Here is a 27549-nt window from a genome sequence, read left to right as displayed (position 1 = left end):
CAAAAAAGAGAACCTTTTAAGAAATATTTGATTCCACAAATATTTGAATGTATTATTACTTTAAGTCACAGGTGTCAAACACAAGGCCCGCAGGCTGAATTGCCCCGCCACATGATTTTATGTGGACCCCTGACAGCTTGAAAGACATTTGATCACATTTTCTTAAAGAAATTGCAGAAAATAACCTGAACTTTTATTTTGAAGGTTTCAAATTAAATGGATTTATTAGAGACATTTTCTTATCTACAATATTTCTACACTTAAATAAACAATAATCAAATGCAAAGAGAGTTATTTAACAATATGTTCGGGAATAGTTTATATGTTTATATGTTTCAGTTACAACCCTTTGAGGGCAGCCATGATGCTGATGTGGCCCATGGTGAAAATGAGTTTGACACCCCTGATTTGAGTCCTTTAAATATTCAGATTAAAGGCAAGGTATAATCAAAGTTGTCCAAGATTCACTTATAAATTGATGACAGATGTGACAGATGCCACAACATGCCGTACAACCTAAATGATTAGTTTTTTTCTTGTTTACTTAACACAAAATATTGGGACTGCTTCTTTATTTTAACAAACAAAGACAATAATTGAATCAGTGTTCTAAACCACACAGGGCACAGAATACTTTAAGGAGCGTGCCAGTGGATTCAGTGGCGGCAGCCGTAAAGCACGGACATTTTTGCCCAGATTTTTGCCGGGTTTGTTTTAACATCTTAGAAATATAAGTGTGACAACAGCAGATCGTCAGCTGAGACAAGACGGGCACGTCATTTGTTTTTTAACAAATTTAGATGTTGACCTGTTAGATGAAATGTTTCTCCTGAGGAGAACATACGTGCCTCTACAGAATTTCATGGCAATCCAATAGTTGTTGAGACAGTTCACTCAAAACAAAAAAATGTCAACCTGCAGGGTAAAAATCAGAGGAGCAATGAAAGCCACAGATTTCATCTTTTGGGGATCATTAACAAATTAAGACATCAAGATTCCCTTGTCAACGCGTACAGAGGAGCAACAGACATCCTGACTGGAGCACCATGACATCGGGGAGGTGCCTCCAATGAGCCAAAAGGAAACGTAAAGGGCAACAACAGCCTGTTCACCCGCTGCCTTCTACCACCGCACTGCTGAGCAGCTTCTTTCCTCAGACTCCTCAACGCATCCTTTGTACTCCATCATATTTGTTTCCCCTGTAGCATAAAGGGACTTGCATTTTGTTGTGTGACCTTGTGTTTTAAAATGCCAAAAAATTAATGTTGAACCTAATATACTGAGAAGTGTAAACTGCCGAACCGACACATTTGATTATGTACTGAAGGTGAAATATGTGACCATGTTATTGACATCACTGCTGTTTTTAATGGTGTTATTCTCTGCAGTCTGCCATGCAGCAATCTTCACCTGGAGGTAATTGATTGTTTTCCCTCTCTAGCCATTCTGCTGAAGGTTATAATGAAGTAGCATTGAGACTAAAATCCAGCAAAGTGTCAATCCATCCCAAAGCACAGTTTAAAACTGAAGGCATATTAATCTCTCTTGTATTTCAAGCAGCAGGAAAGCTAAAGAGTTTGAACACTAAAAGCCTAATGATACCTGAAAGAAACCGCAGCGTCTAGTGTTATTGTCATTGTTTGAAGAATGATTTATTTTCTTTATTTACCTGATTTCCAACCGTATGAAGTCAATATTACAGCTGTCAAAATCATTATGTGCTGTGTTACTGTTGGAATGAGATTTCCCTCCTGCAAAGAAGATATTGTTGACAATGACATTGTTACAAAATCAATTTGCAAAGTCTTAATTTAGGCAATCTTTTTTTGTTAAAATTAATTTAACTGCATGACAATCAAGCTGAGTTTTGTTATGATGTTCACAGTGGTACAAGAAAAGTAGATACAAGGTTCAAACTGAATTTGTATTCATAAAATAAAATGTCACTGTTGGTAACAGAGAGCAAGTATCATTTAATTTTGGCTTGTGTGATGTTTACACTGCTAGATGTTCAGGTTTGTGGTGAGAGGTTGAGGACAGTAAGTTTGGGGTACCCTGTACATTTGTGTCTAGAAACATTAGACTATTGGTTGGTGCTCCCTCTGTATTGTTTTGACTAGAACCTTGTTAGAGAAGCAGTTTTACATAGAGGTATAGTTATCCAGGCCTAGTTTTGTTATCTTGATTTCATTTGTTTGGCACAACTACAACTGTCCCAATCTCTCCCACTTCAGCAAACCTTTGATTTTCGTTTAATAATAAATATTATTTGAGCCCATTGCTCCTACTTTGGATCTTTTCATGTATTCTTTGACTGTCATATGTTCGTCCTCCCCACTTATCCCCAAGACCAAGAAGGGGACGTAACAAAATCCATCACACAAATGAAGAAATGGAGGTGGTGACAAAAAGTGGAATTGACTGTTTCCCGAAACATATTTTCAAACCGCATTCGAAAGCAGAAATTAAATAAATTTATAAATGACATTGAAACACAAATGCATGACACATGCATTCCCGCTGAGGCTTTTAGCAAATGTCATGGCAAAGGTTGTGCAGTACCCAAAGGCACCCACACAAATTGATTGAATTCAAATACATTTCTCTGTCCAGTTTTAGTTCTGAGGCTTTTTTCCAGGCTCATTTTCCAGGTCTTGGTGGTCTTGGTGACTACTGGCCTCGCTTCAGTCTTAACCTCTGTGCCTCTGACTGTCACAGCCTCCCTCCCCAAAGTCCTGCAGCTTTCCTTATGAATGTAATACTTAATCGGAATAAAAATGTGACTGGCATTCCTTCCAGAATATGTGTGTAAAAATATAGAAATCTTAAGTCCGATGAATTGTACTGCTGAAACTGTCGTGATGTGTCACGGATGTCGCAGAGAGAGAGGATCCAAATACCGACGATTCTGCAAAAAACAATATTTAATCTCAAACAACTAACAGGACGACAAACACGCGGACCAAACAGTACGAAGCCACACTGGGAATAAGACAAACAGGGTTTACATACACAGGCAAGGTGATTGGACAACGGGGAACGAGACACAGGTGAACACAATGAGGGCGGGACCAGCAATCACACAGAAGGAAACAATCAGGACCAGGGCAGACAACCACAGGGAGACAGACGACACAAGGACTTCAAAACAAGACACAAACATTTAAACTTGGAAACACTAAGCTCAAGGGATCACGCCCCTTTCTAAAGCACATGCTTTTAATGAAAGCATTCTGTCAAGGGGAATAGGTTCCCACTTCATTATTGTTGCTGCTGGTCAATATTATTGTATCTCTGAGCTCTTGTGATAACAGTCCCTAATCATTTGTGTGGCATGCCGACAGCACATTAATCTGCAAGTTAATAATAACTTGCAGAGGCAAAGCTCATAAATATGGTGTTAATAAAATGGCTTTTTAATAGCACATCTCCCTACTGTGTGCACAACCAGGCTACCATGCTTTACACTGAGAAGAATGAAGTGCTGGTAGTTTGGTTATCATGTAAATCTTCACGCTTCAAGCACATACATAATGTATTATAGCCTACTGCTAAGACAATCTTCTAAATGGGAGCATGAACACACGCACACGCACACACACACACACACACACACATTGGGGTTCTCACATGGGAGTAAAAACCACATGCAGCACAGTGAAAGTATGGCAAGCTTCTACTGATGCACAAGATGACACACGCTAAGAGTGTGACCTCTTCACTGAATCTTCTCAACATGAAGTGTTGGGTTGTAAAAATTGTGAAAACCTCATAATTGCATGCTGTGTCCTAAATCCATACTAATACTGTACGGCATATCATGTTTGTGTACAATTACAGGAGGTTTAGCGCAGGCACAAACTAACCATTTGCTCACAGCAGCTTCACATGTAACCTATAGACATGATAGTGGTATCCATGCATCTATACATCTAACTACAGAAGAACGGAAATAAGTTTCTCCTCAAAATGTTGAACCACTCCTTTAAAGTGACTGCTTTGAGAAAATGAAAGCAGTCACAAAATGTCCTCCAACCATCGTCATTAATTTGACTTCACCCAAAACTATAGAGGACCATCTTGACTTCAGCATCCATAAACCAATCCACGTCTTCGTGAGCCGACTGAACTTCAGTATCTATCTACTATCTAGATATACCAGCCTGGTATGTACGCAAAAGGGGGTTTGTATCAAAAGAATACAAAAAAATATGTTTTCTTAAAAGCATTATCTTTCTACAATCTGTCTCTCGCCATCCCACCTACACCCATACTTCACTCTTTACACTGCACACAGCGTCTGAGTCAATGTCAAGAAGAGAGAAGAATGAAGAACGCCGTCACAGACAAGCAAAGTATCCACGAGGAACACACATCGTCTCGGCACATGCACGGCACTCATCTCAAAAGGGGCAAATTCAGTGAGGCCTTTTATTGATAAAGCATGTTATCTTAATCTGTTGACACACACACACACATACACACACACAGGATGGGTGTGCATCCTATTGGAGGTCGATGACAATAAATGCATGCAAATGATTGTTCTGATAAGTAGCTGCTGTGGTATTTTCTCTAATACTGTCTCACGGACTGGATGAATGGGGTTTCAAATGGGTTTAACGTTACTGTTTCCCAAAGTGGGGTCCAGTTGTGTGGTCAGCTTGAGGTTTGTTTCAGGGTGTCCTGAGAGAAAGAAGAGCAGATTAGTTTCACTGTCATTCCTCCAGCACAAGTAGATGTAACGGGTAAACAAATGAGATCTTTTTTTTCTTGGAGGAGGAGGAGGAGGAACTCCTAAAAAGTGAAAGAGTTTAGCGGACTGCCATTACGCAATCTGACTGCACCGCGCGAACATTACAGGAGTTGTGACGCAGGTGTTTTGGGAGAAAAGTTTGTGTATTGCGGAAGAGGCGACGGAGCTGCATGACCACACAGACTCGACCCGCAGGGACCTGAGCGATGCGGACCGGGGAAGGAAGACCAGCTGCTCGTTATTATTTCACCTGCCTGCGCTGTTTCTGACCATCTTCATATCTTTTGTTTACATTTCGTATGCCGCTGAGAGGATGAAGGGCTTACTTGGCATCTGTCTCCTCTCGGCGATGTTGCAGCTGAGCAACATGGCGATTGCTTCACCTGCCACAGGTGAGTTGATAACTTAGAGATGGAGAGATGGCCGAAAGAAACACGAGCAGCTAATAAGTGGGCCGGTTGCGATCTTTTCTTCTTCATGTGAGTTTCCATGATTGTAAAAATCCCCACTTGTGCACAAATACACGTTTTCGTAAACTATTTCGATGTAGTTTTTAATAAATGTTGCGTGAGGCACGCTGCCACAGGTAGGCGTACAGACATGCTGGTTAACGATCACATTTAATACGCTGCATCATTTCCACAGGTAGTCTGGTTTAAACAAGTTGACACATGGACAGTGTTGATCCGCTCAACTATTGCATTGCAGTAGTTCATAACTTTGAATTCAGGCACAGCTTGGTGATCTCATCAATATAATGGGCTGTAATAATCATAATTAGTATCAAGAATCATTATTATGAGCTACAATCTGAAAAAAGTCACTCAGAAGAACACATAGTTTTATTTCACTGTATTACATCTTGACAGTATCTTTACTCAAGTACTGCACTGCAGTAGTTTTTTTAAGTACTTGGACCTACTTGAGTATTTCAACTTAATGCTACTTCATGTTGATTGTATTTGACTTTTTACTCCACCACATTTAACTGACTGCTGCAGTTACTTGTCAGACTACTTTACATGGCATGATCACTGTGAACAATGTTATAGACTCAACTTCTTAACAGTTAAAACAATAATTTACAATACAATGTGACAGTACTAATAACGCATTAATGCAGCAGTTCTTATAGGCATTGATGATTATAGGTGCTCTCACTCACAAAGAGCATTTTTCTTTCCAAATTACTTTCGAATAGTTCTGTCCTGTCTCTTAGATTGTGACGATCTTTTTACATTTTTGCTAGTAAAGAATTCTGGACATTTATTCCACCACTGCAGACCTGTATAGTATCTGACATCAACTGTAGTGTCATTTTTTTTTTTATAAGTTCAAACTGAAAAAGATGCCATTTGAATTAAATGGACTGAAGTGTTTTTTGTGAGTTCCTATGGGACTAGTAATGTGTACTAACTGAAACAAGCTATGGAAAATGTAACTGTGTCCAATTCATGACACCACTGAAAATATTACAGCCAAATTGGACCTCAATCAGTTTATATAAAAATATGCAAGTAGAAATTGCGTCAACCAGCACCGAAAACATCAGCTGCGTGTGTCTCCATGAGTTCATCCTAAAGAACTATTCCAGCTATTTATTATTGCACTTCCATAAAGTTGAGGGACTCACAACCTATTATTTTAAAAAGGGCTCACACTTTTTTGCAGGAGGGCTTGAGATCTCCCAACTGTTATTTCCTAAAGTACTTAAACTCTGAATCTTACATTTCCCATTACAACAGAGGTCAAAACGACCTAACTGGTGAACACAACGTCTTTAAAACTCCATGAACCAAGTTTGTAACTCATTTCTTTTATAACTTTGTAAGCACGAGCTGAGATAACCCTGATGACATCACTGTGACATCATCAGCGTTATTTTTCTCAGACGCTTTACCGGCATGTAGTACTTACCATGACGAGTCAACTCAACTTTATTTGTGAAACTGGTGGCGTGCCACTTTAAACACTGAACAGTGTGTTGGTTCAGATATTCAGAATAAACAAGTAGAATACTACATGTTAATGAGTGAGCTTTTACAGACGTATTTTATTACCATGTGACAGACCCAGGCTCGCTGTTTCCCCTGTTTCAAGACTTTATGCTATAAACGTATAACTTGTGTTTTGCGAACAGGCATGAGAGTGGTATCAATCATCTAACGCAGCAAGACAAATAATGCTCTCATGAGATGTGAGAGGTCTGAAGGTAGAATACGGGCAGTGATCAGAGATAAAAACTGGTGCAGATTGCATCGCTGAAGTATGTCTAGACTTAGTTCAGCCACCAGTGTTCATTACAACTGCTCATTATTCATGTGTTAATCTTCTCGGTGAGCAGTCGATAGTGTAGCTGGGAGCTTTGTTCTTAATGTTGACTTTGACATCGACGAAGTGAGGTTCTTACATGAAGATACAACTAATTAAAAATAGTTGTGTTCACTTATTAACTGAGCAAGAGATACCACTTTAAAAAGCACACGTGGAATGTGTGAATTATTTTTATGAATTCTTCAATTTCAAAGTTCTGCAGGAAAACAGTTTATAAGGAAGCAGAGCAACATGCAGTGTATGCCGACATTGTTTGAGATCACCACGTGTTTAAAAATGGCCTGCATTGATTTTGGTCCAACACAGACTGGATCCTCTACCATCTGTCTGATTGATATCAACGCATTTCAATGTTGCACTCAGTAAACTTCACAGGAGGCATTTACATATTTTGCGTTCATCTATGCAGCTCTGCAGTGAGGCATATGGCCTTGGCACAGCTTAAAAACAACAGATGACATTCTCAAATCTCTCTCTCACACACAAATACATGAATTATCCTTTGAGGGATGCAAAGATGGAGCAATTCCTTTCTCCATCAACAACTCTTGACCAACCATCTTACCATCATCTTTCTTTCTCATTTGTGTATTCTCTGTCTTCAGCTTCTCCACTCTGCCAGAAATGTGTGTGTGTGTATATATATATATATATATATATACGTATATGTGGCACCCTGGACATTTTAAGGGCAAATATTGTTGTCAGAATTGTTATTGTATTGTATTGTGTTAGTACCTTGCCCCCATCATCCTTATTTTCTTGTTATTCTCATTTTAAATGCTTTGTGTTCATCTAAAACTCACCTGCGGCGATACTCGTGTTCGCCAATAGGTGGCGGTAGCGGGTTTTGCCATGACCGGCGCCGTAATTATTGTCTTAAACAAACAAGTTAGAGCAGTGACGCAGGTGTTTACAGGTGAGAAACGTCCACAAGCGCCATCTATATATTAATTGTATGTTCGCTCGCTTTGGCGGTGATATATTTTGATAGTTATTAAGTGTGTAGTAGTTCAAGAGAAGACATTTAAGGCTAGCGCCGTTTAGCTAGCGGTTTCTAGCCTGAGAATTCCATGACGTCAGTGACGTATGTCTGAGCTTTGATTGTGTGCTGTGACGTCGCAAGTGACGTCACGGAGCACCGAACCAGAGTCTATATATAGAAGTGATTTCCACTAGGCTCCAGCATTCTCCAGCACCCCTTCGGGGGTGCGAACATGGTCTTGCTGGCTGACACGGTGCGCTAGTGGTAACGCTAGCCGAGCAGTCCCTCGGGAGGTTGGGGTTCGAGGCGTGGCCGTGCATCGGACCCGGATGATCTCCGGAGGGCAACGGAGAGACGTCTCCCCGTGCCAGCGGTGGTTTCCCCCACCAAGTGACACTGAGTACGAGTGACTGTTACTCGCTGTCACCCCTTCACTGGGAAGAAGAAGAAAAAAGGTGTACATGTTTTAAATAAGATAAATGAATAAATATATATATATATATTTATATATATATAGATAAATATACCAGTATCGTATTTACGGTATAATGTTTTCATTGTATTGTATTGAATTCTGCTAACGGTATCATGATATTTATGGCAGGTATGGTAAAGAAGTTATGTTAGTATTGTCACAGCCAGGTAGAGGCAGAGCAGACTCAAGGAAAAGTCCTTGAGGACTGTTCAGGCCAAAAAAAAGGAATTTGGTTCACGAATGACTTTAACCATATTATATATAATGACAATGTATATTTGTTATTACTATCATTATAGGGCTTAGTCAGAGCGGAGGACCTTTTTTCTTAACTGTTTATCATTATTTAGATTTGTGGTCAGAACAATAAAATGATCGTAGTTGTGGTTCTAAAAGCTTTGAGGCTTCATCAAACAATGTGGATGTGGTGTGGTGACAACAAAAAAAGTCACCTAAAACTCATTGGTTGAGAGCTGATGACCTCGCTGTGTGACGTCACAGATGTGGCTTTGATCCCATCAAACTGCTCACTAACAGAGAGCTGATGTCGTTAGTGACATCACACGACTCACTCTCAGAGTGTGTAAATAGACCCAAATCATCAGGTTCAGAGAGCAGGACGAGAGACGCCCAACGCAGGGACCGAAGATCGCATCAACGTGAAGACATGCATTAAGGTGGTTTGTCACGCAACGGTCAAGATACACAGCAAAATCCGGAGTGTCAATTCAACACCAATAGAGTTAAATTCAACACTTTGAAAGTGTCTATATTGGTCCACCCTATTTTGAGTTAAAACTACACTTTTAAAAGTGTTAAAAGATCAACACTGATAGAGTTGAAGCAACTCTCTCAATAGTTGACATTTAACACCAGTCAACACAGGCCAGTGTTGAATTTACACAACACTAGTGTGCAGTGTCAGAATTTAACACTATCTGTATATTGTTTTAACACCGACTAGAGTTGCTGAGCTATGTAACACTAGGGGATTTAAAATTAAACTCTGTATTTTACTCTTGTAGAGTTGATTTATATATATATTTTAACACTGTCGGGAGTTATAATCCTCAATGCTATATATGGTACAATTTTACTTTGGAATTCAGTATACTCCTAGTATTTAATTACAAAGAAGAAAATCAATACAAAAGTTTGTTCAAATAAAATTGTATTTTCAAGCCCACCACAAACATAGCATTTGCATTACAATAACATTTCTTAAATGGCAGCCTCAATAGCACGGGTCACACAACATGGCACAATGTATATTTTTTCATCCATCTCATTAGATAACTGTTTATCATAGGGTCTAAAATAAATCAACTCATCAATAGAAACAACATAAAATGAATCATCCCTCTCCTTGATACAATAAGCACTGAAGTGACAGTGACAGTATTTGTTGAAACAGTGTCCCGGTGCAAACGAATAAGTTGTTTCTTGAACCCTGAATAAGTGCAAAATAATATAGAACATTCCATCTGTCCACATTTCAAACGTAATGTCTTTCCTGGATATAAACCATGGTAAAATCTCAAATGCTTACAAAGCAACATAGAACTTCTGTGGTGTAACTTGCAGATAAAACAAATCAACATATTTGCATCCAAGGATGTGCGTCACCTCAGATACTTGTGTTCAGCAGTCTTGCTCTGATCTCCTTCACACGAGGACTTTCCTTGGTACTTCCCACATCAAGGTTGAACACAGTTGTTTGGATGAATGTGTAGAAGCTGTTCAGGGATTCGTGGCAGTGAACACTGAAGATGAAGTGGGCCTTAAAGAGTTCATCGAAAGCTGCCAGGGATGTCTGAGCCTTGCAAGGGATGGCCTTGTGGTCAACGATGACATAGAATCTTTGGATGTTGGTCTTCTCTTCACCGACACACAGGAGGATGGGTTGTCCTGGTTCCAAACTCTCAAGGAAGGTCTCAACACTGGCGCCAATCTGGAAAAAACAGAAGCATGAGGAACAATTTTAATGGCCCACTACATTACTAAAAACATATGTGCCTCTTCACAAAAAGAGGCATTGCGAATACAACTAAATAAAGAAGCATATTAAAACATTGCATACCCTCAAATATCTCACAACAAGTTTGATTGCTTGATGCGAGCTAATTTTAGGACTCTTGCAGTAGGGGGAAGTAGGTGAACCAGCAGTAGGATGCTTGACAGGTCACTGTCCCAGCCTAGGGGGAAACCAGAAGAAAGTAGAAGATTTAACAAAGACTTACATGTGAAAATAAATATATCCACATTATGCTCAGACAAGATTTCTGAATCAGGCAAGTAAATTAATGTTTTAAAAAGATAATGAGCGATGCTTACCAGACGCATCTGAGGAGAGATGCCCAGACAACAAAAATGTCTCTTGCTCTTTGGTCCAGCTTGATAGGTACAGGTGGTTGAGCATCTCCGAGATAGAACTGCAGTGTCGCGCTGGACTGTCTTTATCCTTCAGGCCAAATAACCAGATCCACTGTCAGCATCATAGAAGTGCTCCTATAAAATTCGAGAAGAAAGAACAAAACTAAACATAACTGATGGGTCACAGCCAAACAAGGCAAATTCAGAATAACCTCCCTGCATACATTGTAGTATAAGCCATTCATTTACAAACTTACATATCCATTTGTTGATTAAAGATCCCCCAGGTAAGGAAATAGAGTGGTAGTGCCAAGAGCGTATTTTGTTCGCACATAGGTTGGTGGGATCCTCCTTTAAAAAGTAGAAAAACATATTATTTTTCAAACTTTAAAATTGTAAAATGTTAAACTAAAATAAGTATTATTATCAAGAAGAAAGCAAAAAAGACAGACATCTCTAAAGTAAACTATATTAATGCAAACAAATGATTTGTGTTATCATGATAACTATTAGTCTTTTTGTTTACAATTCCCGTGGCTTCTTTTGCACTGATCATACATTCGCCCGGTTTTCCCATTGGCTAATTAATTTGTATAACTTAATTGCTTTAATATTTTTGCTCCAGAAATGAGATTATATTTTATATATATCATTTAATAATGTGACAGGGTTCTGTAACAACTGCATCTTATGCTATGAAGAAAAAATAGATTTAAGGTGGGCACCAGTGAACATAAAATGCTTACCCATGAACTTCAATCATGTCAGCCACCAGTAGGTTTATCATATGTCGCAGGGTACCATCCGTCAATGTCTTCGTTTTGTCATATTCATGCAACACTTTTACTCCCCCTGGCTTGGACTGAAGAACATCTCTCACCATCTAAAAATAAAAAGAATCAGACAATAAGTTATCATGTTAACCTTTACGGCAACAAGAGCACTGCTCGTTTGGACAAGATTCAAGATTCAAGATTCAAGATGTTTTATTTGTCACATACACACACAGGGTGTGCAGTGAAATGAAAGTGGCAATGCTCAGCAGGAATGTGCAAGGGCAACAAGTACACACTATTTACAAATAAAAAACAACACAATATTTACAGTAAGTGTGTGTGTGTGTGTGTGTGTGTGTGTGTGCCTAAGAGGGGCAGTTGTGTGGGTCTATGTGGGGGTCCTGGTGAGGACTCTTTCTCGTTCCTGCTCGCCGAACCTGGAACATCTGACGATCTCATGCCGTCCATTCTACCTTCCCCGGGAGTTCAGCTCGGTCATCACCACAGCCGTCTACATTCCACCACAAGCGGACACCGACGTAGCACTATCGGACCTACACGATGTGTTATGTCGGCATCAGAACAAGTATCCCGACGCGGCTGTGGTGGTGGCTGGGGACTTTAACAAGGCAAACCTAAAAAAAGTCATGCCGAACTTTCACCAGCACATTACGTGTGCTACCAGAGGGGAAAGAACGTTGGACCACTGCTATCGCCATTCAAGAGAGGCTATAAGGCTGTCTCTCTCCTCCGTTAGGAAATCAGACCATGCCGCCATTTTTCTGCTTCCGGAGTATAAACAAAGGATCGCGCGGGAAGCGGTAGTGACGAGGAACGTAATGCGGTGGTCTGACCAATCAGAGGCTGAGCTACAGGACGCTCTGAGTATTGTCGACTGGGACATGATCCAATCCAGTTCCAGTGACGTCAGCGAGTCTGTGCGGAAGTAGCAATGAGCCTCATAGCAACGCTAACGGACACCATCGTCCCCACGGTAAAAGTTAGGGTCTTTCCTAATCAAAAGCCGTGGGTTGATAGATCCATCCGTGAAGCTGTGAACGCCCGTGCTGCTGCCTATAACTCCGGTCTTGTATCCGGCAACATGGACGAGTACAAGGCAGCGGTCTATGGACTGAGGAGGGCGGTGAAGAACGCCAAAAGGAGGTACCGAGACAGAGTGGAATCACAGATGGAGCAGCGCGACACCAGGCGCCTATGGCAGGGGCTACGGACTATTACAAACTACCAGAGCAGACCCCGCGCAATGGTGAGTGCCGACGCATCCCTAGCGGACGACCTGAACTCATTTTATGCACGGTTTGAGGCTAGCAACAACAGCGCTAGCTCGCCGGCTAACAACAACACCGTTAACGTAGCCGAGGTGAGTTCTACCGCTGGGGATGAACACACACTCTCTGTGACCGAGCACAGTGTGAGGAGGGCTCTGTTGAGGGTGAACACCAGGAAAGCTGCAGGTCCAGATGGCATATCTGGGCGAGTACTGAAGACCTGTGCTAACCAGCTAGCTCCAGTGTTCACCACAATATTCAACCTCTCCCTGGCTGAGTCCGTGGTCCCCGCCTGCTTCAAGAGATCCACTATTGTCCCTGTGCCCAAGAATGCTTCTCCAGCATGTATGAATGACTACCGACCGGTGGCCCTCACCTCGGTGGTCATGAAATGCTTTGAGAGGCTGATAAAGGACTACATCTGCGCCTTCCTCCCTTCCTCCATGGACCCGCTGCAGTTTGCTTATCGCAATGTCTTTGGGTTTCAGTTTTATTAACAAATGTAATGTGCGATATACCGCTTCAGCTGATTCCCGATCGTCGTGGGTCCTTTTCCTCCCACCATCGTTCTCAAGAGTTATTGTTGCATCAGATGAATCAGAAGGCACAGAGGATACGGTGTCTGACACATTCGACTCAAAGGAAATTTCTGCTAGCTCTGGTTGAAGCACAACTGCAAGACAGTTCAAAGAAATACACACAAAAAATTGGTTATACCATCACAACTCTACAATACTAGTCAGAAAAACAGCTCACAGTACATTACTGTTCATGATCCTCATTTTTCCCTTACAAAGCTAAATCTTACCTCCAGACTTTTCTGTGGACACATTGACGGTAAGGTCCCCTGCTTGTAAAAGTTCCTCAAACACATCTGCATCCACCTCTGTCCCTGATTGATCCGTCAAGTGCAAGTCTGTCTGTAGAGGAAGACCTAACTTTCCTATTACTGAGAGAATATCAGATTTAGAAAAATGGTCCTTTGTAAACTTCTATTGACATTTTTATTATTATAATGTCTGAGCAGTGTGCAGAATATGCGATATAAATTCCCCATCATACACCAATTGTCCATTTTGACTTGCTCACAAGACATAACAATTGGTCAACATAATAAGAAAACAATTGATAGGCGAGGCAACCAAACATTACTTAAATTAATATAAAAAGACACTATAACATGAACTGACATTCAAGCAAATAATTAGTTTACTCCAAACAGATACAGCTGTGTAATAAACAAGTAATACCAACCTCTCAATAAATGTATTGTAGTCTTCATAGCCTGCTTCGGTTTCTGCCACCTTAACATACTTCTGACTTGAACCAAATCTCAACTTGACCAGCATATTGTCCTACAAAGAAAAGAAAAAAACATTCATGAAAAGTCTAAAACTCATGTTTTGTTTTCCCCTTGCCTTTTCTATGCCACCTGGCGTCGACAGTGTACAACTAAATCAAATTAATGTGCATCATACTTGTGTGACTAACAATTTTAAGTCACTTAAGTGAACGATGGGAGAGCTGGGCGCTCCATGCAGTCGCAGAAGTCAAGGCGCTGCCACTCTCCCAAAGTTTTCAATAGCGGCTCTGTTAAGCGCTTTACCCGACGAACGTGTCCCGAGGTCGGCCGCTAAACCGCCAGGTTACCCGCCCGTTATGGAGGACATTTTGTAGATTTTCAACCCGCCCAAAATGATCGAAATTCGGACCCCAGACTTGGGCAAACCACGCCGAATCATGGAGCCACGGATAATCTTTAATTCGACTGGAGGACGTTTTCCTTAAGCGGGTCCATAAATCGCTTAACCCGACGAAAGCGGGTCGCGCATTCTCCAGGTCAGGACATTTTTGGAGGATGAAAGGGGCTTAAAAGAGCCTGAGCCTGACCTTCTGTTTAGCTAACTATGTGTCGGCCAGAACAGCAAGCTTGCACATCTCTTTACGTCTCCATTGTGCAGATATGTTTGTCCAAAGCATGTTTTAATTACTTTACTCCTTCTGACATTTGCATTTTTCCGGTGACGCATTATATCGACACACACAAATGCTAGCACAAGTTCTTGACTGTACAGGCCAGTTTAGAACATTAGCCACATGGCAGCCCTACCCACAGACATCGACACACGGACATACAAAATAACTTAAATTGCAAGTAGATAATGTCCACATGATAATACATTGACTTTCCATGTATTTCAAATAACTTCAGTTTAAATTTGAACCAAAACTAAGAAAGTGCAAAGAGCAGAGTGGAAACGTGGCTTACCCCAAAAAGTCCCGACACTAAGAGGAAGTAAAGCTAACGGAACAGTGAGATAAATGCAGTCAAAATAAAATGCTCTCGACATTTCACGACAACCCCCACACATTTCTCTTTATTTAAAAGTGTCTAACCTTAATATGAAGCCCAATAGACTTGTTTAAATGATTTAATAAAAACATGTGGGCAAAATGGCAGTAATAAACGAAAAGAAAAGAAAATAGTGGACAACATAGGATAATTTGTTAACCTGCCTTCAAAATAAATGTCTGTGCTCTACCATTACAGAATTCTTTTTTAAAATTACAATTACGGTTCATAATATAACGTGATTGCAACGTGTGTTGATTATTCTAATTTCTTAATGAGAAATAATATCACTATTCATCCTACTTGGCTAACATCACAGTCTTTGGCTAGCTAAACATTCTTTTTTATGCTATTCGGTTAGCTAAACATGCTGAGCTGGATAGCTAGCTAATGTTAGCTAACCATCAAGGATATACCTTTTCCAACGTTAATGTTACCTGTAGAAATACACACTAGGGTAGAACATTTAATGAAGAGACATATGCGGAGACATACTTACACACGTATCATCCTAGTCACAGTTGGAATGATGTACTCTGAACATGTCCAGTCCACAGAAAAGAGTCAGAGTGTTTGTCTGGCTGCGTGAAACAATCTCCCGCCTCTTTCAAACATGCAGCCTTCTGGGGGATGGGTAACACTAGCTGTAGTGTAAAATCAACACTGTAGAGTTGTTTGCTGATTATGCCATTTGACTCCCTGTTTTAACACCAACTCATTTTGAACAATAACTCTCTTGGAGTTGATTAACACTAAACCTGAGTTGAAATAACTCTATATTTTAACACTCAACCCTAACACTGAACATCCAACACTTTCGATTTTGCTGTGTAGAGTTGGCTGCAACGTTCTTTTTCCCTTTCGTTTCAGTGTTGAGAGCAGGACGAATGACTCCATGCAGAGACTGGACGCGTTCTGCATTTTCTCCCTTTCCCTATCGTTTCAGGTTCTGAGAGAGCATGCATGGACGAGAGACGCCCAACGCAGGGACAGAAGATCACTCAACACTAATAATTAGATCAAGCAAAATGTTTTTTTGTCAAATATATCCCCCCCCCCCCCCCCCCATTGTCACCTTTTTCACCCCTCATGAGTTTGCAGGTATGATTTATATATACACATACATATATATGTATATATACATGTGTATATATATACACATATATATATATACATTGTATATTTATTAAGATATTGGCTGGCACCTATTTGCCTGATTGCGCATCTCTCCCTCATTTCCTCCCTGCCTGTTTATGTGTTCCTACTGCTTTATTTTCTGCCTCTATAAAGATTTAATGATTATGGACCACTGCTAAAATAATGGGTGTGTTCTGCGGAGGAGCTGCAAATGGAAAAGTGTAAACGATGTGGTAGAAGTGAACCAATAAAGCAGATGTGTATAACACAGACATGGGCAAACTACGGCCCGCGGGCCACATCCGGCCCGTTAGGCTTTTTAATCCGGCCCGCCGAACTTGTCCAAATCGCGACTTTGTTTACTTCCGGTGTGCGTTGGCGCGGAAAGTACTCGTCACACAAAACCCTTCACCATGATTTGTCAATCCGTTTGTCTGTCAACATTTTGCGAAAAAAACAACCAATGAACACTCAGTAAATCACAAGGGACCCGCCCACCACACAGGTGAAGCTCATTTAGAAGCAGCCACAGTGATTTTGGCGAGCAGCGCGGAGCCTGGAGGAGCTGCAGAGCCACGAGGAGGAACACGCAGCCAGAAGAGAGCCACTTGGACGGGTAAGAGTCTTTACCACACGTTACGTGTCACGGTGTCCGTCACGGTGTCCGTAACTTGTGCGCGGTGCTGACTAGTCTTGTATTTTACAGAGAGGATTCACCAGCGCCTGCAGCGCAGCCTGCAGCTCCACCTGCCCGGCCAGCAGAAAGGTCTCGTGGCACGATGACATGATGTTATTATAGTGAAGCTATATTGTAAATAGTCTGTTAATAGTTGTGTTCTGTTTTATATTTCACAACATGTATATAATGTAGAATTCTTTTTTTTAATGTACAATACATATATATATATTTTTAAAAAAATGTAATGGTCATTTTTTATTTGCACACACCCCATGAAACTTTATCTGCAATATGAAGTCATTTCTCAGTCCCATCTTTATCATTTTGGTGAATGTGTGACAGACCACATCATTTTTACTAAAAAAACGTTCATACAAAATTTGGTTTTCTTCATTTATTCAATTCAGTTTATTTGTAGAGCCCAATTTCACAAATTATAAATTTGACTCGGAGTGCTTTACAATCTGTGCATATAGACATCCCTGACCTTTGACCTTTGCCCTCACATCGGATCAGGAACAACAGAGGAGGATCCCTCTCCAGGATGGACAGGTGCAATTACATGTATCTAGCATTGTATTCAGATATTTCACTGCTTTTGTGAACCTATGACCTTTGGTAAACCAATTTCAAACACCAAAACAGTTCGTCCACATGAGTAAAGGTGTGTTTTCAGAAGAGATATGAATAATTTTTACAAATCGAACTTCAATTGTCAGCTTTAGGGCCATATTTTCTCCAGTAAAGCGCTGTCAGTCTGTTTGTGACGGTTCTTACACATGCTGACCAGATGACGCCGCACATCGCCCTCAATTTAAAGACCCCTTTCTAGTTTCTGCTGCAGGCAGGATATTTAATTCAGTCTATCTCTCAGGACAATCCGTCCATTATTTTGCGGGGTTTAAAACAATTAGAAATTATTGAGCTTGAGTATTTCGTTGGGTAATAATTTGTTTTGAATGTTGAGAGTGATTCCATTGATTTCTTTCCAGTAAATGTTGATTACTTTAACTTTGCACCTTAAATTGAAATGTATAAAAAACAGACGCAATCTCCAGGTTTAATAAATTACATTGCGTGTCCAAATGCTCCTGGCCCGGCCCCTCTGTCACATTTTAGAACCGAATGTGGCCCGCAGGTCAAAAAGTTTGCCCACCCCTGGTTTAACACGTAGGGAGCTCTAATGACTCTATCCGTGTTAAATGAATTCTCATACAGCACACCTATTTTAAAATGATCCTAAATCCAGATTATTCTAAGACTGAATGTCAGCATACTAGTTTCTAATAGTATGTGATGGTATAAGGCCAGTGTCTCATGAACTACAGGGAGCAAATGTCATTGATTTAATGGGTAAACCCACTCTGGTTTTATATCATAATCCACTTAAGTGACACAATTCTCTTTATTTTGCGCTCAAATCCTCTGCTGAAGCTGTATTGAAAATGTTCACAATGCAACGTTTGTCATATATTTTGATAACATTTGAGGAGAAGACATTTCAGATACTTATTGCCTTTCATTCTTTGTAGTAATGCTTCCCCAAGGTCGGCAATATAATGTGACATTCATAAAATAAGCCAAAGATGCCTAAATAGTGGGGCAGATAGAAGAATAATCGTGTAAATGTTGATATAAGCATGAAATTTGGTGGAGTTGTTCTCCAGAGTTATTTGGTCAAATCTGCCCGATTGGCCATTCAAAAATTCAAGATGGCGGCTATTTTTCAAGATGGCCGCCAATTGGGTCTCAAAAATTAGTTTTCTTCATAAAACTGTTTGTATTTCCCTGATTGAATGATCTTGGTGTCTATGCTTATGTTTCTAATTAATCTGGAGCTAAACATTTTTGAAAAATGTTAATGATTTAAAGAACAAAAAAATTAAATTCTGATGTGAAGGTGGAGAAAGAACTTTCTTCACCTTCACATCTGAATTAAAAATGTTTTTCTTGAAATCCATCCATCTTGGATTTTTTAATGGTCAATCAGGCAGATTTGACCACATACCTCTGGAGAACAACTCCACCAAATTTCATGCTTGTATTAACATTTTCACGATTATTCTACTATCTGCCCCACTACTAAACAATGTAGGATATAACACACTAACACACTGTTTTTCAAGTCACATGCTATTCTACCCTGGATCTAGTATAATTGAATACTGCTAAATTAATGTACAAAGCAAGAAATAATATACTACCTGGCAAGGTACAAACAGACAGACAGGAAAATATTTTTACAAATTAAACATTGTGTTTGTACCAAAAGAAAGAGCATGTGTATTACAAGTTGTGTGGTGAATCTTAAACAATAAAGCAAAATACAAAGTAAAATCAACTTGAGAAAATGTATTTATGTACAAATTATTAATTGCTTTTATGAGGTGTGAGGAAGGGGCCATGTGTCTCTTCAAAAATGGGATGGTCTTGAATGATGTTAGTGATAAACATTATGTTCATTATTGTTAACTTTTACCTACTCTTTTTCAAACATATCATATTTATCCAACTGTTATTTATATATTTAGTTTATTTTAAATATTTAGTGTATTTTGAATTTGCTTTATGTATTTATGGATACAACAGATACAATTAGTGACTAGCTAGTGAACATAAAGAAGCATTTTGCAGCCAAAGAGCTAAAAATTCACCACAAATGAATGCTTTTGTCCCTCTGTCTCCTGGATGTGTAAATAATGTGTCACTGTTTACCAACAAGTATGCCATTTCAACATAAAGGTGATAATATGCCAATTTTGTGTTTAACAGTTTGGTTTTGCTGCCCCCAAGTGGCATACAACCTCATTTATAGCAGGTTTAAATACAAGAATGACCACATGTTGAAATGACCCTCCTGTTTTTCCTTCTGTTGTGCACAGTGTCAAACTGCTGCGAAGGGGATATTCTCCTTCTGCTGGACTCCTCCGGAAGTGTATCAAACTACGAGTTATTTCGCCTGTTGCTCTTTGCCACCGAGCTGCTTCGCCCCTTCTCATTGGGCCAGGGGCACGTAAGAGTCGGGCTGCTGCAGGTGGGCACCAACCCTCACCTGGAGTTTGGCCTGGATGTCCACAGCAATCAGGAAAGTCTGCAGAAGGCTCTGCAGAGCGTCCGCCACCTGCAGGGGGACACCAACACGGTGGCGGCGCTCAGGGTGGCCCAGCGGCGTTTGACAGAGACAGACGAGAAAGTGCCAAAGATACTCCTGTGGCTGACTGATGGTGTGCAGCCTGGAGACGTGGACAAGCCCATGTCTGAGCTGAAGGCTCAGGGAGTTTCTGTTTTAGCCGTTTCTATAGTTCATGGCAACTACCAGGTGTTACAACGTGCAGTGACACCTCCACGACAATCTCACCTCTACTCTGTGGATATAGATACCATAGAAATCATCACCGAGGACCTGAGGGAGGCCATTATCAGTATGTGTGTGTGTGTGTGTATTTGAAATATGAGGTTTAGCAGTAGCACTAGTTCCATTGAAGAGACTACAGTATTATCCAGTTTCTATATTTTATCTAATTTTGCCTCTTTAATTCTTCTCCCTCCTCTCTTTCCTTTCATTTTGTCTTGTCTTATCTATAGAAATTATACGTGCACAGCGTCTGCGTGTGGTGCACTTGACTTCCCACAGTGCTGAGCTGCAGTGGCGTCCTGTCCTGAGCGCCGACAGCGGTCACTATGAGCTCTGGTACAACTCCATGGGGAAAACGGACAATGAAACTAGACGTGTTCTGCCAGCTGACTCTAGCCGGGTAGAGCTGACCAACCTGCAGCCTGACACCACCTACACAGCTGCCCTCCACCCAGAGTCCAACCAGAATCTGTTTAACACACTTTCGGTTAACTTCACCACACTTCCTGGTGAGAGCGATGGAGGAGAACTCCCCCATTAAATACATGTGTTTTTATAATCCTGTAATGCATTTCAAAAACATACTTGTTATTGACTTGGAGATGTTTAAATTTCCATTTTTCTGATGCATATATTACAAAACTGGAGATTCAATTCAATTCAATTCAGTTTATTTGTATAGCCCAATTTCACAAATTACAAATTTGTCTCGGAGTGCTTTACAATCTGTACACATAGACATCCCTGCCCCAAAACCTCACATCGGACCAGGAAAAACTCCCAAATAACCCTTCAGGGGGAAAAAAAGGGAAGAAACCTGGAGGAGAGCAACAGAGGAGGATCCCTCTCCTAGGATGGACAGATGCAATAGATGTAATGTGTACAGAAGGACAGATTTAGAGTTAAAATACATTCAATGAATATGACAGAGTGTATGAATAGTTCATAGTAGGCATATTCCACGATGGAGACCTCCACGATCCATCAGGCAGATGGCGGTGGGGAGGAGGAGTGGGCGGAGTCTCAACAGGACAGTGGCGTAGTCATGAGCAGGAATTCCACGACCCAGACGATCCATCAGGCAGATAGGATCTATGCCGTCTCATAGGGTCCGATGACCCCATGAGACGTAAAGTCAAAAGGACTTCCGGGAGAAAGCAGAGTTAGTAACGTGTGATTGAGAGATGAAAATTCATCCTTAAGGAGAGAAAAAGAGGAGATAGGTACTCAGTGCATCCTAAAACGTCCCCGGCAGCTATAAGCCTATAGCAGCATATCAAGGGGCTGGACCAGGGCAAACCTGATTCAGCCCTAACTATAAGCTCTGTCAAAGAGGAAGGTCTTAAGTCTACTCTTAAACGAGGTGACTGTGTCTGCCTCCCGGACTGAAATTGGAAGCTGGTTCCATAAAGAGGAGCTTGATAACTAAAGGCTCTGGCTCCCATTCTACTTTTAAGACTCTAGGAACTACAAGTAGTCCCGCATTTAGTGAGCGTAGCTCTCTAGTGGGGCAATATGGTACGACAAGCTCCTTAAGATATGATGGAGCATCACCAATCAAGGCTTTGTAGGTTAAGAGAAGAATTTTAAAAGTGATTCTTGATTTTACTGGGAGCCAGTGCAGAGCAGCTAGTGCAGGAGTGATGTGATCTCTTTTCTTAGTTTTAGTGAGAACACGAGCTGCAGCATTCTGGATCAACTGGAGGGACCTAAGAGATTTATTAGAGCAGCCTGCTAATAAGGAGTTGCAGTAATCCAGTCTCAAGTAACGACAGCGTGACCCAATTTTTCTGCATCTTTTGAGACAAGATGTGCCTGATTTTTGAAATATTACGTAGATGAAAGAATGCAGTCCTTGAGATTTGCTTTACATGGGAGCTAAAGGACAAGTCGATCAAAGATAACGCCAAGATTCTTTACAGTGGTGTTGGATGCCAGGGCAATGCCGTCTACAGAATCCACATCACCAGATAATTGATCTCTGAGGTGCTCAGGGCCGATTAAAATTACTTCGGTTTTGTCTGAGTTTAACATCAAGAAGTTGCAGGTCATCCATGTTTTTATGTCTTTAAGACATGCTTGAATTTTACAGAGTTGGTTGCTCTCCTCTGGTTTTATCGATAAATATAGTTGAGTGTCATCTGCATAACAATGAAAGTTTATGGAGTGTTTCCTGATAATATTGCCCAAAGGAAGCATGTATAAGGTAAATAAAATTGGTCCAAGCACAGAACCTTGTGGAACTCCGTGATTAACGTTGGTGGTTATCGAGGCGTCATCGTTTACAAATACAAACTGAGATCGATCTGATAAATAGGATTTAAACCAACTTAGTGCCGTGCCTGAAATGCCAATCGACTGCTCCAGTCTCTGTAACAGGATGTCATGGTCAATGGTGTCGAATGCAGCACTAAGGTCTAACAAGACCAGGACAGAGAGGAGTCCTTTATCTGCTGCCATTAAGAGGTCATTTGTAATTTTCACCAGTGCCGTCTCGGTGCTGTGGTGTTTTCTAAATCCTGATTGAAATTTCTCAAATAAACTATTATGATGTAGAAAGTCGCACAACTGATTTGCGACCACTTTCTCAAGGATCTTGGAGAGGAAGGGCAGGTTAGAGATCGGTCTGTAGTTAGCCAATACCTCTGGATCCAGAGTGGGCTTCTTCAGGAGAGGTTTAATAACAGCCACCTTGAAGGAGTGTGGTACGTGGCCTGTTAGCAGAGACACATTGATAATATCTAATAGAGAGCCGCCAATTAAAGGCAAAACGTCTTTAAGCAGCCTCGTCGGGATGGGGTCCAAGAGACAGGTAGACGTGTTCAAGTAGAAACCGTTGAAAATAATTGGTCACGGTTGATAGGAGAAAACCTCCAAATATACACCAGGGCATACAGCGGTTTCCAAGGCCATTCCACTTGAGGACAGATTGGCACTGGTTATGGGCAAGAGATTATTAATCTTGTCCCTAATAGTTAAAATCTTTTCATTAAAGAAGTTCATAAAGTCATTACCACTAAGGTTTATAGGAATGCTCGGCTCCACAGAGCTGTGACTCTCTGTCAGCCTGGCTACAGTGCTGAAGAGAAACCTGGGGTTGTAGTTATTTTTCTATTATTGATGAGTAATAGGCTGCTCTGGCATTACGGAGGGCCTTCTTATATGTTTTAAGACTATCTCGCCAAACTAAGCGGGATTCTTCGAGATTAGTTGAACGCCATATGCGTTCAAGCTTTCGTGACGGTTGCTTCAGGTTGCGGGTCTGAGGGTTATACCGAGGAGCAAACCTCCTCTTCCTCACTGTCTTCTTCTTCAGAGGGGCTATCGAGTCCAGTGTCATTCTCAGAGAGCCTATGGCACTGTCAACAAGATGATCAATCTGGGACGGACTAAAGTTAGACCAGGAGTCCTCTGTTATATTGAGACGTGGTATCGAATCAAATACAGAAGGAATCGCTTCTTTAAATTTAGCTACAGCACTATCAGTTAGACATCTAGTGTAGAAACTTTTGACTAACGGAGTACACTCCGGTAGTATAAATTCAAAAGTTATGAGGTTGTGGTCTGACAGAAGAGGATTCTGTGGGAAGACGTTCAAATGCTCAATGTCAACGCCATAAGTAAGAACAAGATCAAGCGTGTGGCCAAAGCTGTGAGTGGGTTTCTGTACTCTCTGACAGAAGCCAATCGAGTCCAACAAGGAGATGAATGCAGCACTAAGGCAATCATTATCAACATCCACATGGATATTAAAATCTCCAACAATAATAACTTTATCGGTTTTAAGAACCAAACTTGATATAAATTCTGAGAATTCAGATATAAACTCTGAATATGGACCTGGTGGCGGTACAGAATCACAAATTGAATTGGCTGTAGTGTTTTCCAGGTTGGATGTGAAAGACTAAGAACAAGGCTTTCAAATGAGGTGTAGTGTAATTTTGGTTGAGGATTAATTAATAGGCTCGATTCAAAGATGGCTGCTACTCCACCTCCTCGACCGGTGCCTCGAGGAATGTGAGTATTAATATGACTTGGAGGAGTCGATTCATTCAGGCAGACATATTCTTCATGGCTCAGCCAGGTTTCAGTTAGGCAACATAAATCAATGTGATTATCTGATATTAAATCATTCAGTAACACAGCTTTAGATGACAGAGATCGAATATTTAGGAGACCACATTTAATAGACCTATTTTGTTGCACTGCTGAAATAATTGTGTTAACTTGTATAAGGTTATTGTGTACGACTCCTCTTCTGCTTACTTTTGATTTATTTAATTGAAGTGGCCGTGGGACAGACACAGTCTCTACTCTAAAGTCATTCAACAGGCTGAGTCTGTTAAAGAGGGTTGATGCTTTGTCTCTAGACAGATGCCATGAAAGAGAGTTTTTTCACTGTTACCTATCTAACATTTAAAGTTATTTGCTAAATGGTATCAGCTCATGCTACATCTGACTTGTCTATCAGGTTCTGCACAGCAATCTTTGTGAGGCCCACATAGGCTTAGACCTGCATCTATTATGATGAACCTTAATGTGCTGCTGCAAGTCACCATCTCTCCTGTGTCTCTTGTCTCTACCTCCTCTCTCCTCAGATGTCGTAAGCCCGGCAGTGGTCTCTGTGTCAGTCTTTGGCCCTCATCAGATCCATGTGAGCTGGGGTCCCCTGCAGCTGACTCGAGTCCAGAGATATACAGTGGAGTATAGAGCTATTCCAAGTGGAGAAGTCCACACCATGACACTACACAGCCAGCAGAACTCTACCGTACTGACCGGCCTGGAGCCGGGCACTCAGTACCTGGTCACAGTCAGCGCTCTGCATGTGAATGGAAGAGAAAGAGCTCTGACTGTAAGGGCATGCACTCAAGAGGGTACGTCTGAGTGCATGCCATGAATTGATGTCTGTTTGCAGAAATGTGAGTGTCTGTCTTTCAGTTCAAGATCCTTCATGGTGATTTAGTTTTCTTTGGTTAAAAGCATTGCATGTGTTCTGTTTGATTATATTTATTGAACGTTCAACTTTAGAGCCCATTTGTTTCAATCTTACCCTTGCTTTCCTCTTTGTTTTTCCTCTTTGCAGCATCTCTGCCTGCCCTGGCCGACCTTCAGTTGACCCTGGTGGAGTATCAGGAGATTCAGGTAGCGTGGCAGGCCGATCAGGAAGGTTTGAAAGGCTACTGGCTGAGCTGGGAGACCGAAAACCCCCGCAGCGTAAAGCCTTCCATGTCCTCCGTCTACCTGCCTCCGACCTCGCGTTCAACACGTCTCACACACCTTGCACCAAGCAGTCGAGTGTGTGTGTCCCCGGTCTACAGCTCGGGTCGGGGAGACGGGTTGTGCTGCACTGCAGAGAGGCACGCAGGTTGGTTGAGCTGAATATTACTATCTGACTTTTTTCTTCTTAATTCCTGCAAATCTGTTCAAAAATAGCGTGTTTGGTTCATTGGAGAAATTGTAATTTCCCATCTGTCTGTCTCTTCTCTCTGATAGATTCCAGCCAGTGGGGTTAACGACCACAGTCTGCAGCAATCAGGCAGCTGGAGGAAACAAGTTGATGAAATCGAGCATTTTGATTGCTGGGATGATCAAGATTACTTGTGCAGGACTGAATAGTATTATGAGCTTCATTATTTTTGTTATATAGTTAAAATGCTCATCATGGGTTATGTGATAACAGATTTATCACATAACCCTAAAAGCTTGATCACAAAACCCCAGCTCTCCATTCTCACAATGGCTGAGACCAATGTGACATAATTATAAATTTTTATGATAAATTTGTCAGGAAGCCTGCACCCCATAGCACCTCACATTTGTTACAATATTTAGTTTCTGACATTGAGTTAGTCTGACAGGAACTTAGCTGCTGCAGAGTATGCAATTATTATGTATCATTATGATTATAGCCTACTCTTACAATGTACAATAACTACACGTGTATTTGCTTGAAATGATATGAAACAGTTATTTCCTTCTAGCAAGTTTTTGAATGTGCAATGTGTAAGATCTGGCCACAATTTGAGTTTGAAACGTTCAGAAAATTAACTAATATCATCAACAGAATGTTAAGAGGTTAGAGTTGACGTTACGTCAAAGTAGTCTCTGTATTGTATTGCAGAGATATCATGAACATGAACCCGGTAACCAGCTCGTCCCGGACCGTTCTGTCTTGTTATACCACTTATACCGTGAGAGGCAAAAGTGAGTCAGTGTCAAGTCCAGCATCAGTCCAACAGAAGAGGAACAGGAAGTAGTGCTGCATTAATATAGGAGATGACACTGCATCATATTCCATCATTTCATTGAGATACAACAGATATGCAACACAATCGAAGCTGCACTTGCCAAAAAGCTCACTAGCTCCAACATGATCATAAAACATGAGGATGATTCGTTTTACTGAGATAGTAGCCAACTGTATGGGTGATGATTCGAATTTGTCAATTATTGAAAAGATCTTTAATATAAATAATTGATATTTTAATATATTACATTGCTTATTGGCCCATCCATCCATTTGAGCGTACCCAAAAAGATCTGTCAGGCCAAGCGCATCCCAAAAAGCCCTTTTTGAAATCTGCGTCTGCAGTAACCTTCATGGCGGGTCCAGTTCCCCTGCACAGGACTTCCCCCACAGCTCAAACCGTGTCCCCGCCTTCATTCAATAGCCTCGCCCGAGGGCTTGTCAATCATGTTGAGGTACAGCTCTCAGTTAGGGGCATAGTTAACACAAAGATGGCTGAAACCTTTAGCAAGAGAAGATTATCACCATCCTGACCTGCAAAAATATCTAAAGTTTGTTGGGGAAAAAAGATGTGATATAAATAAACAAATCACGCGCCAACATTAGCGTGGCTTTCCACCCACAGAGGCAGCTCCTGGCGATAAAAAGATGAGGTTCGATGCTGAGCTTGTAATGGTTTTTTTAGCTTAGGAAGTAGCATCTTACCTGGGCTATTTAGCAGAACATATCTTGAATGCAATCAACAAAAACCGTAACCAGAAATCGATTTATGGCTCTGATGTTGCTGTTT

General features: G+C 41.0%; 1 protein-coding gene and 1 long non-coding RNA gene across 3 annotated transcripts; one reads left to right on the top strand and one right to left on the bottom strand.

The window, feature by feature from the left end:
• Positions 1–4830: 4830 nt before the first annotated feature.
• On the top strand, positions 4831–26263 carry LOC130208132 (von Willebrand factor A domain-containing protein 1-like). Its single transcript, XM_056437100.1, has 6 exons — positions 4831–5148; positions 20040–20579; positions 20743–21021; positions 25111–25386; positions 25596–25877; positions 26006–26263. Exons 1-6 carry the CDS (start codon positions 5070–5072, stop codon positions 26023–26025), a joined length of 1476 nt encoding a protein of 491 aa, XP_056293075.1. The 5' UTR covers positions 4831–5069; the 3' UTR covers positions 26026–26263.
• Positions 9552–16373, bottom strand: LOC130208167 (uncharacterized). 2 transcript variants are annotated; one of them, XR_008834367.1, is made up of 9 exons: positions 15841–16373; positions 14243–14343; positions 13797–13937; positions 13507–13661; positions 11670–11806; positions 11181–11274; positions 10885–11058; positions 10631–10745; positions 9552–10501 (listed from the first exon to the last, which is right to left on the bottom strand). It is a non-coding gene; the product is annotated as an uncharacterized LOC130208167 (long non-coding RNA). The 2 variants fall into 2 exon arrangements; XR_008834366.1 differs by lacking the exon at positions 15841–16373 and having other exon boundaries at positions 14243–15479.
• Positions 26264–27549: the final 1286 nt, after the last annotated feature.

The sequence above is a fragment of the Pseudoliparis swirei genome, chromosome 18 (genome assembly GCF_029220125.1).
Source record: "Pseudoliparis swirei isolate HS2019 ecotype Mariana Trench chromosome 18, NWPU_hadal_v1, whole genome shotgun sequence".
Classification (NCBI taxonomy): Eukaryota; Metazoa; Chordata; class Actinopteri; order Perciformes; family Liparidae; genus Pseudoliparis; species Pseudoliparis swirei.
Note: the sequence above shows the minus strand (reverse complement) of the source record. Positions and strands in the feature narration are given on the sequence as shown.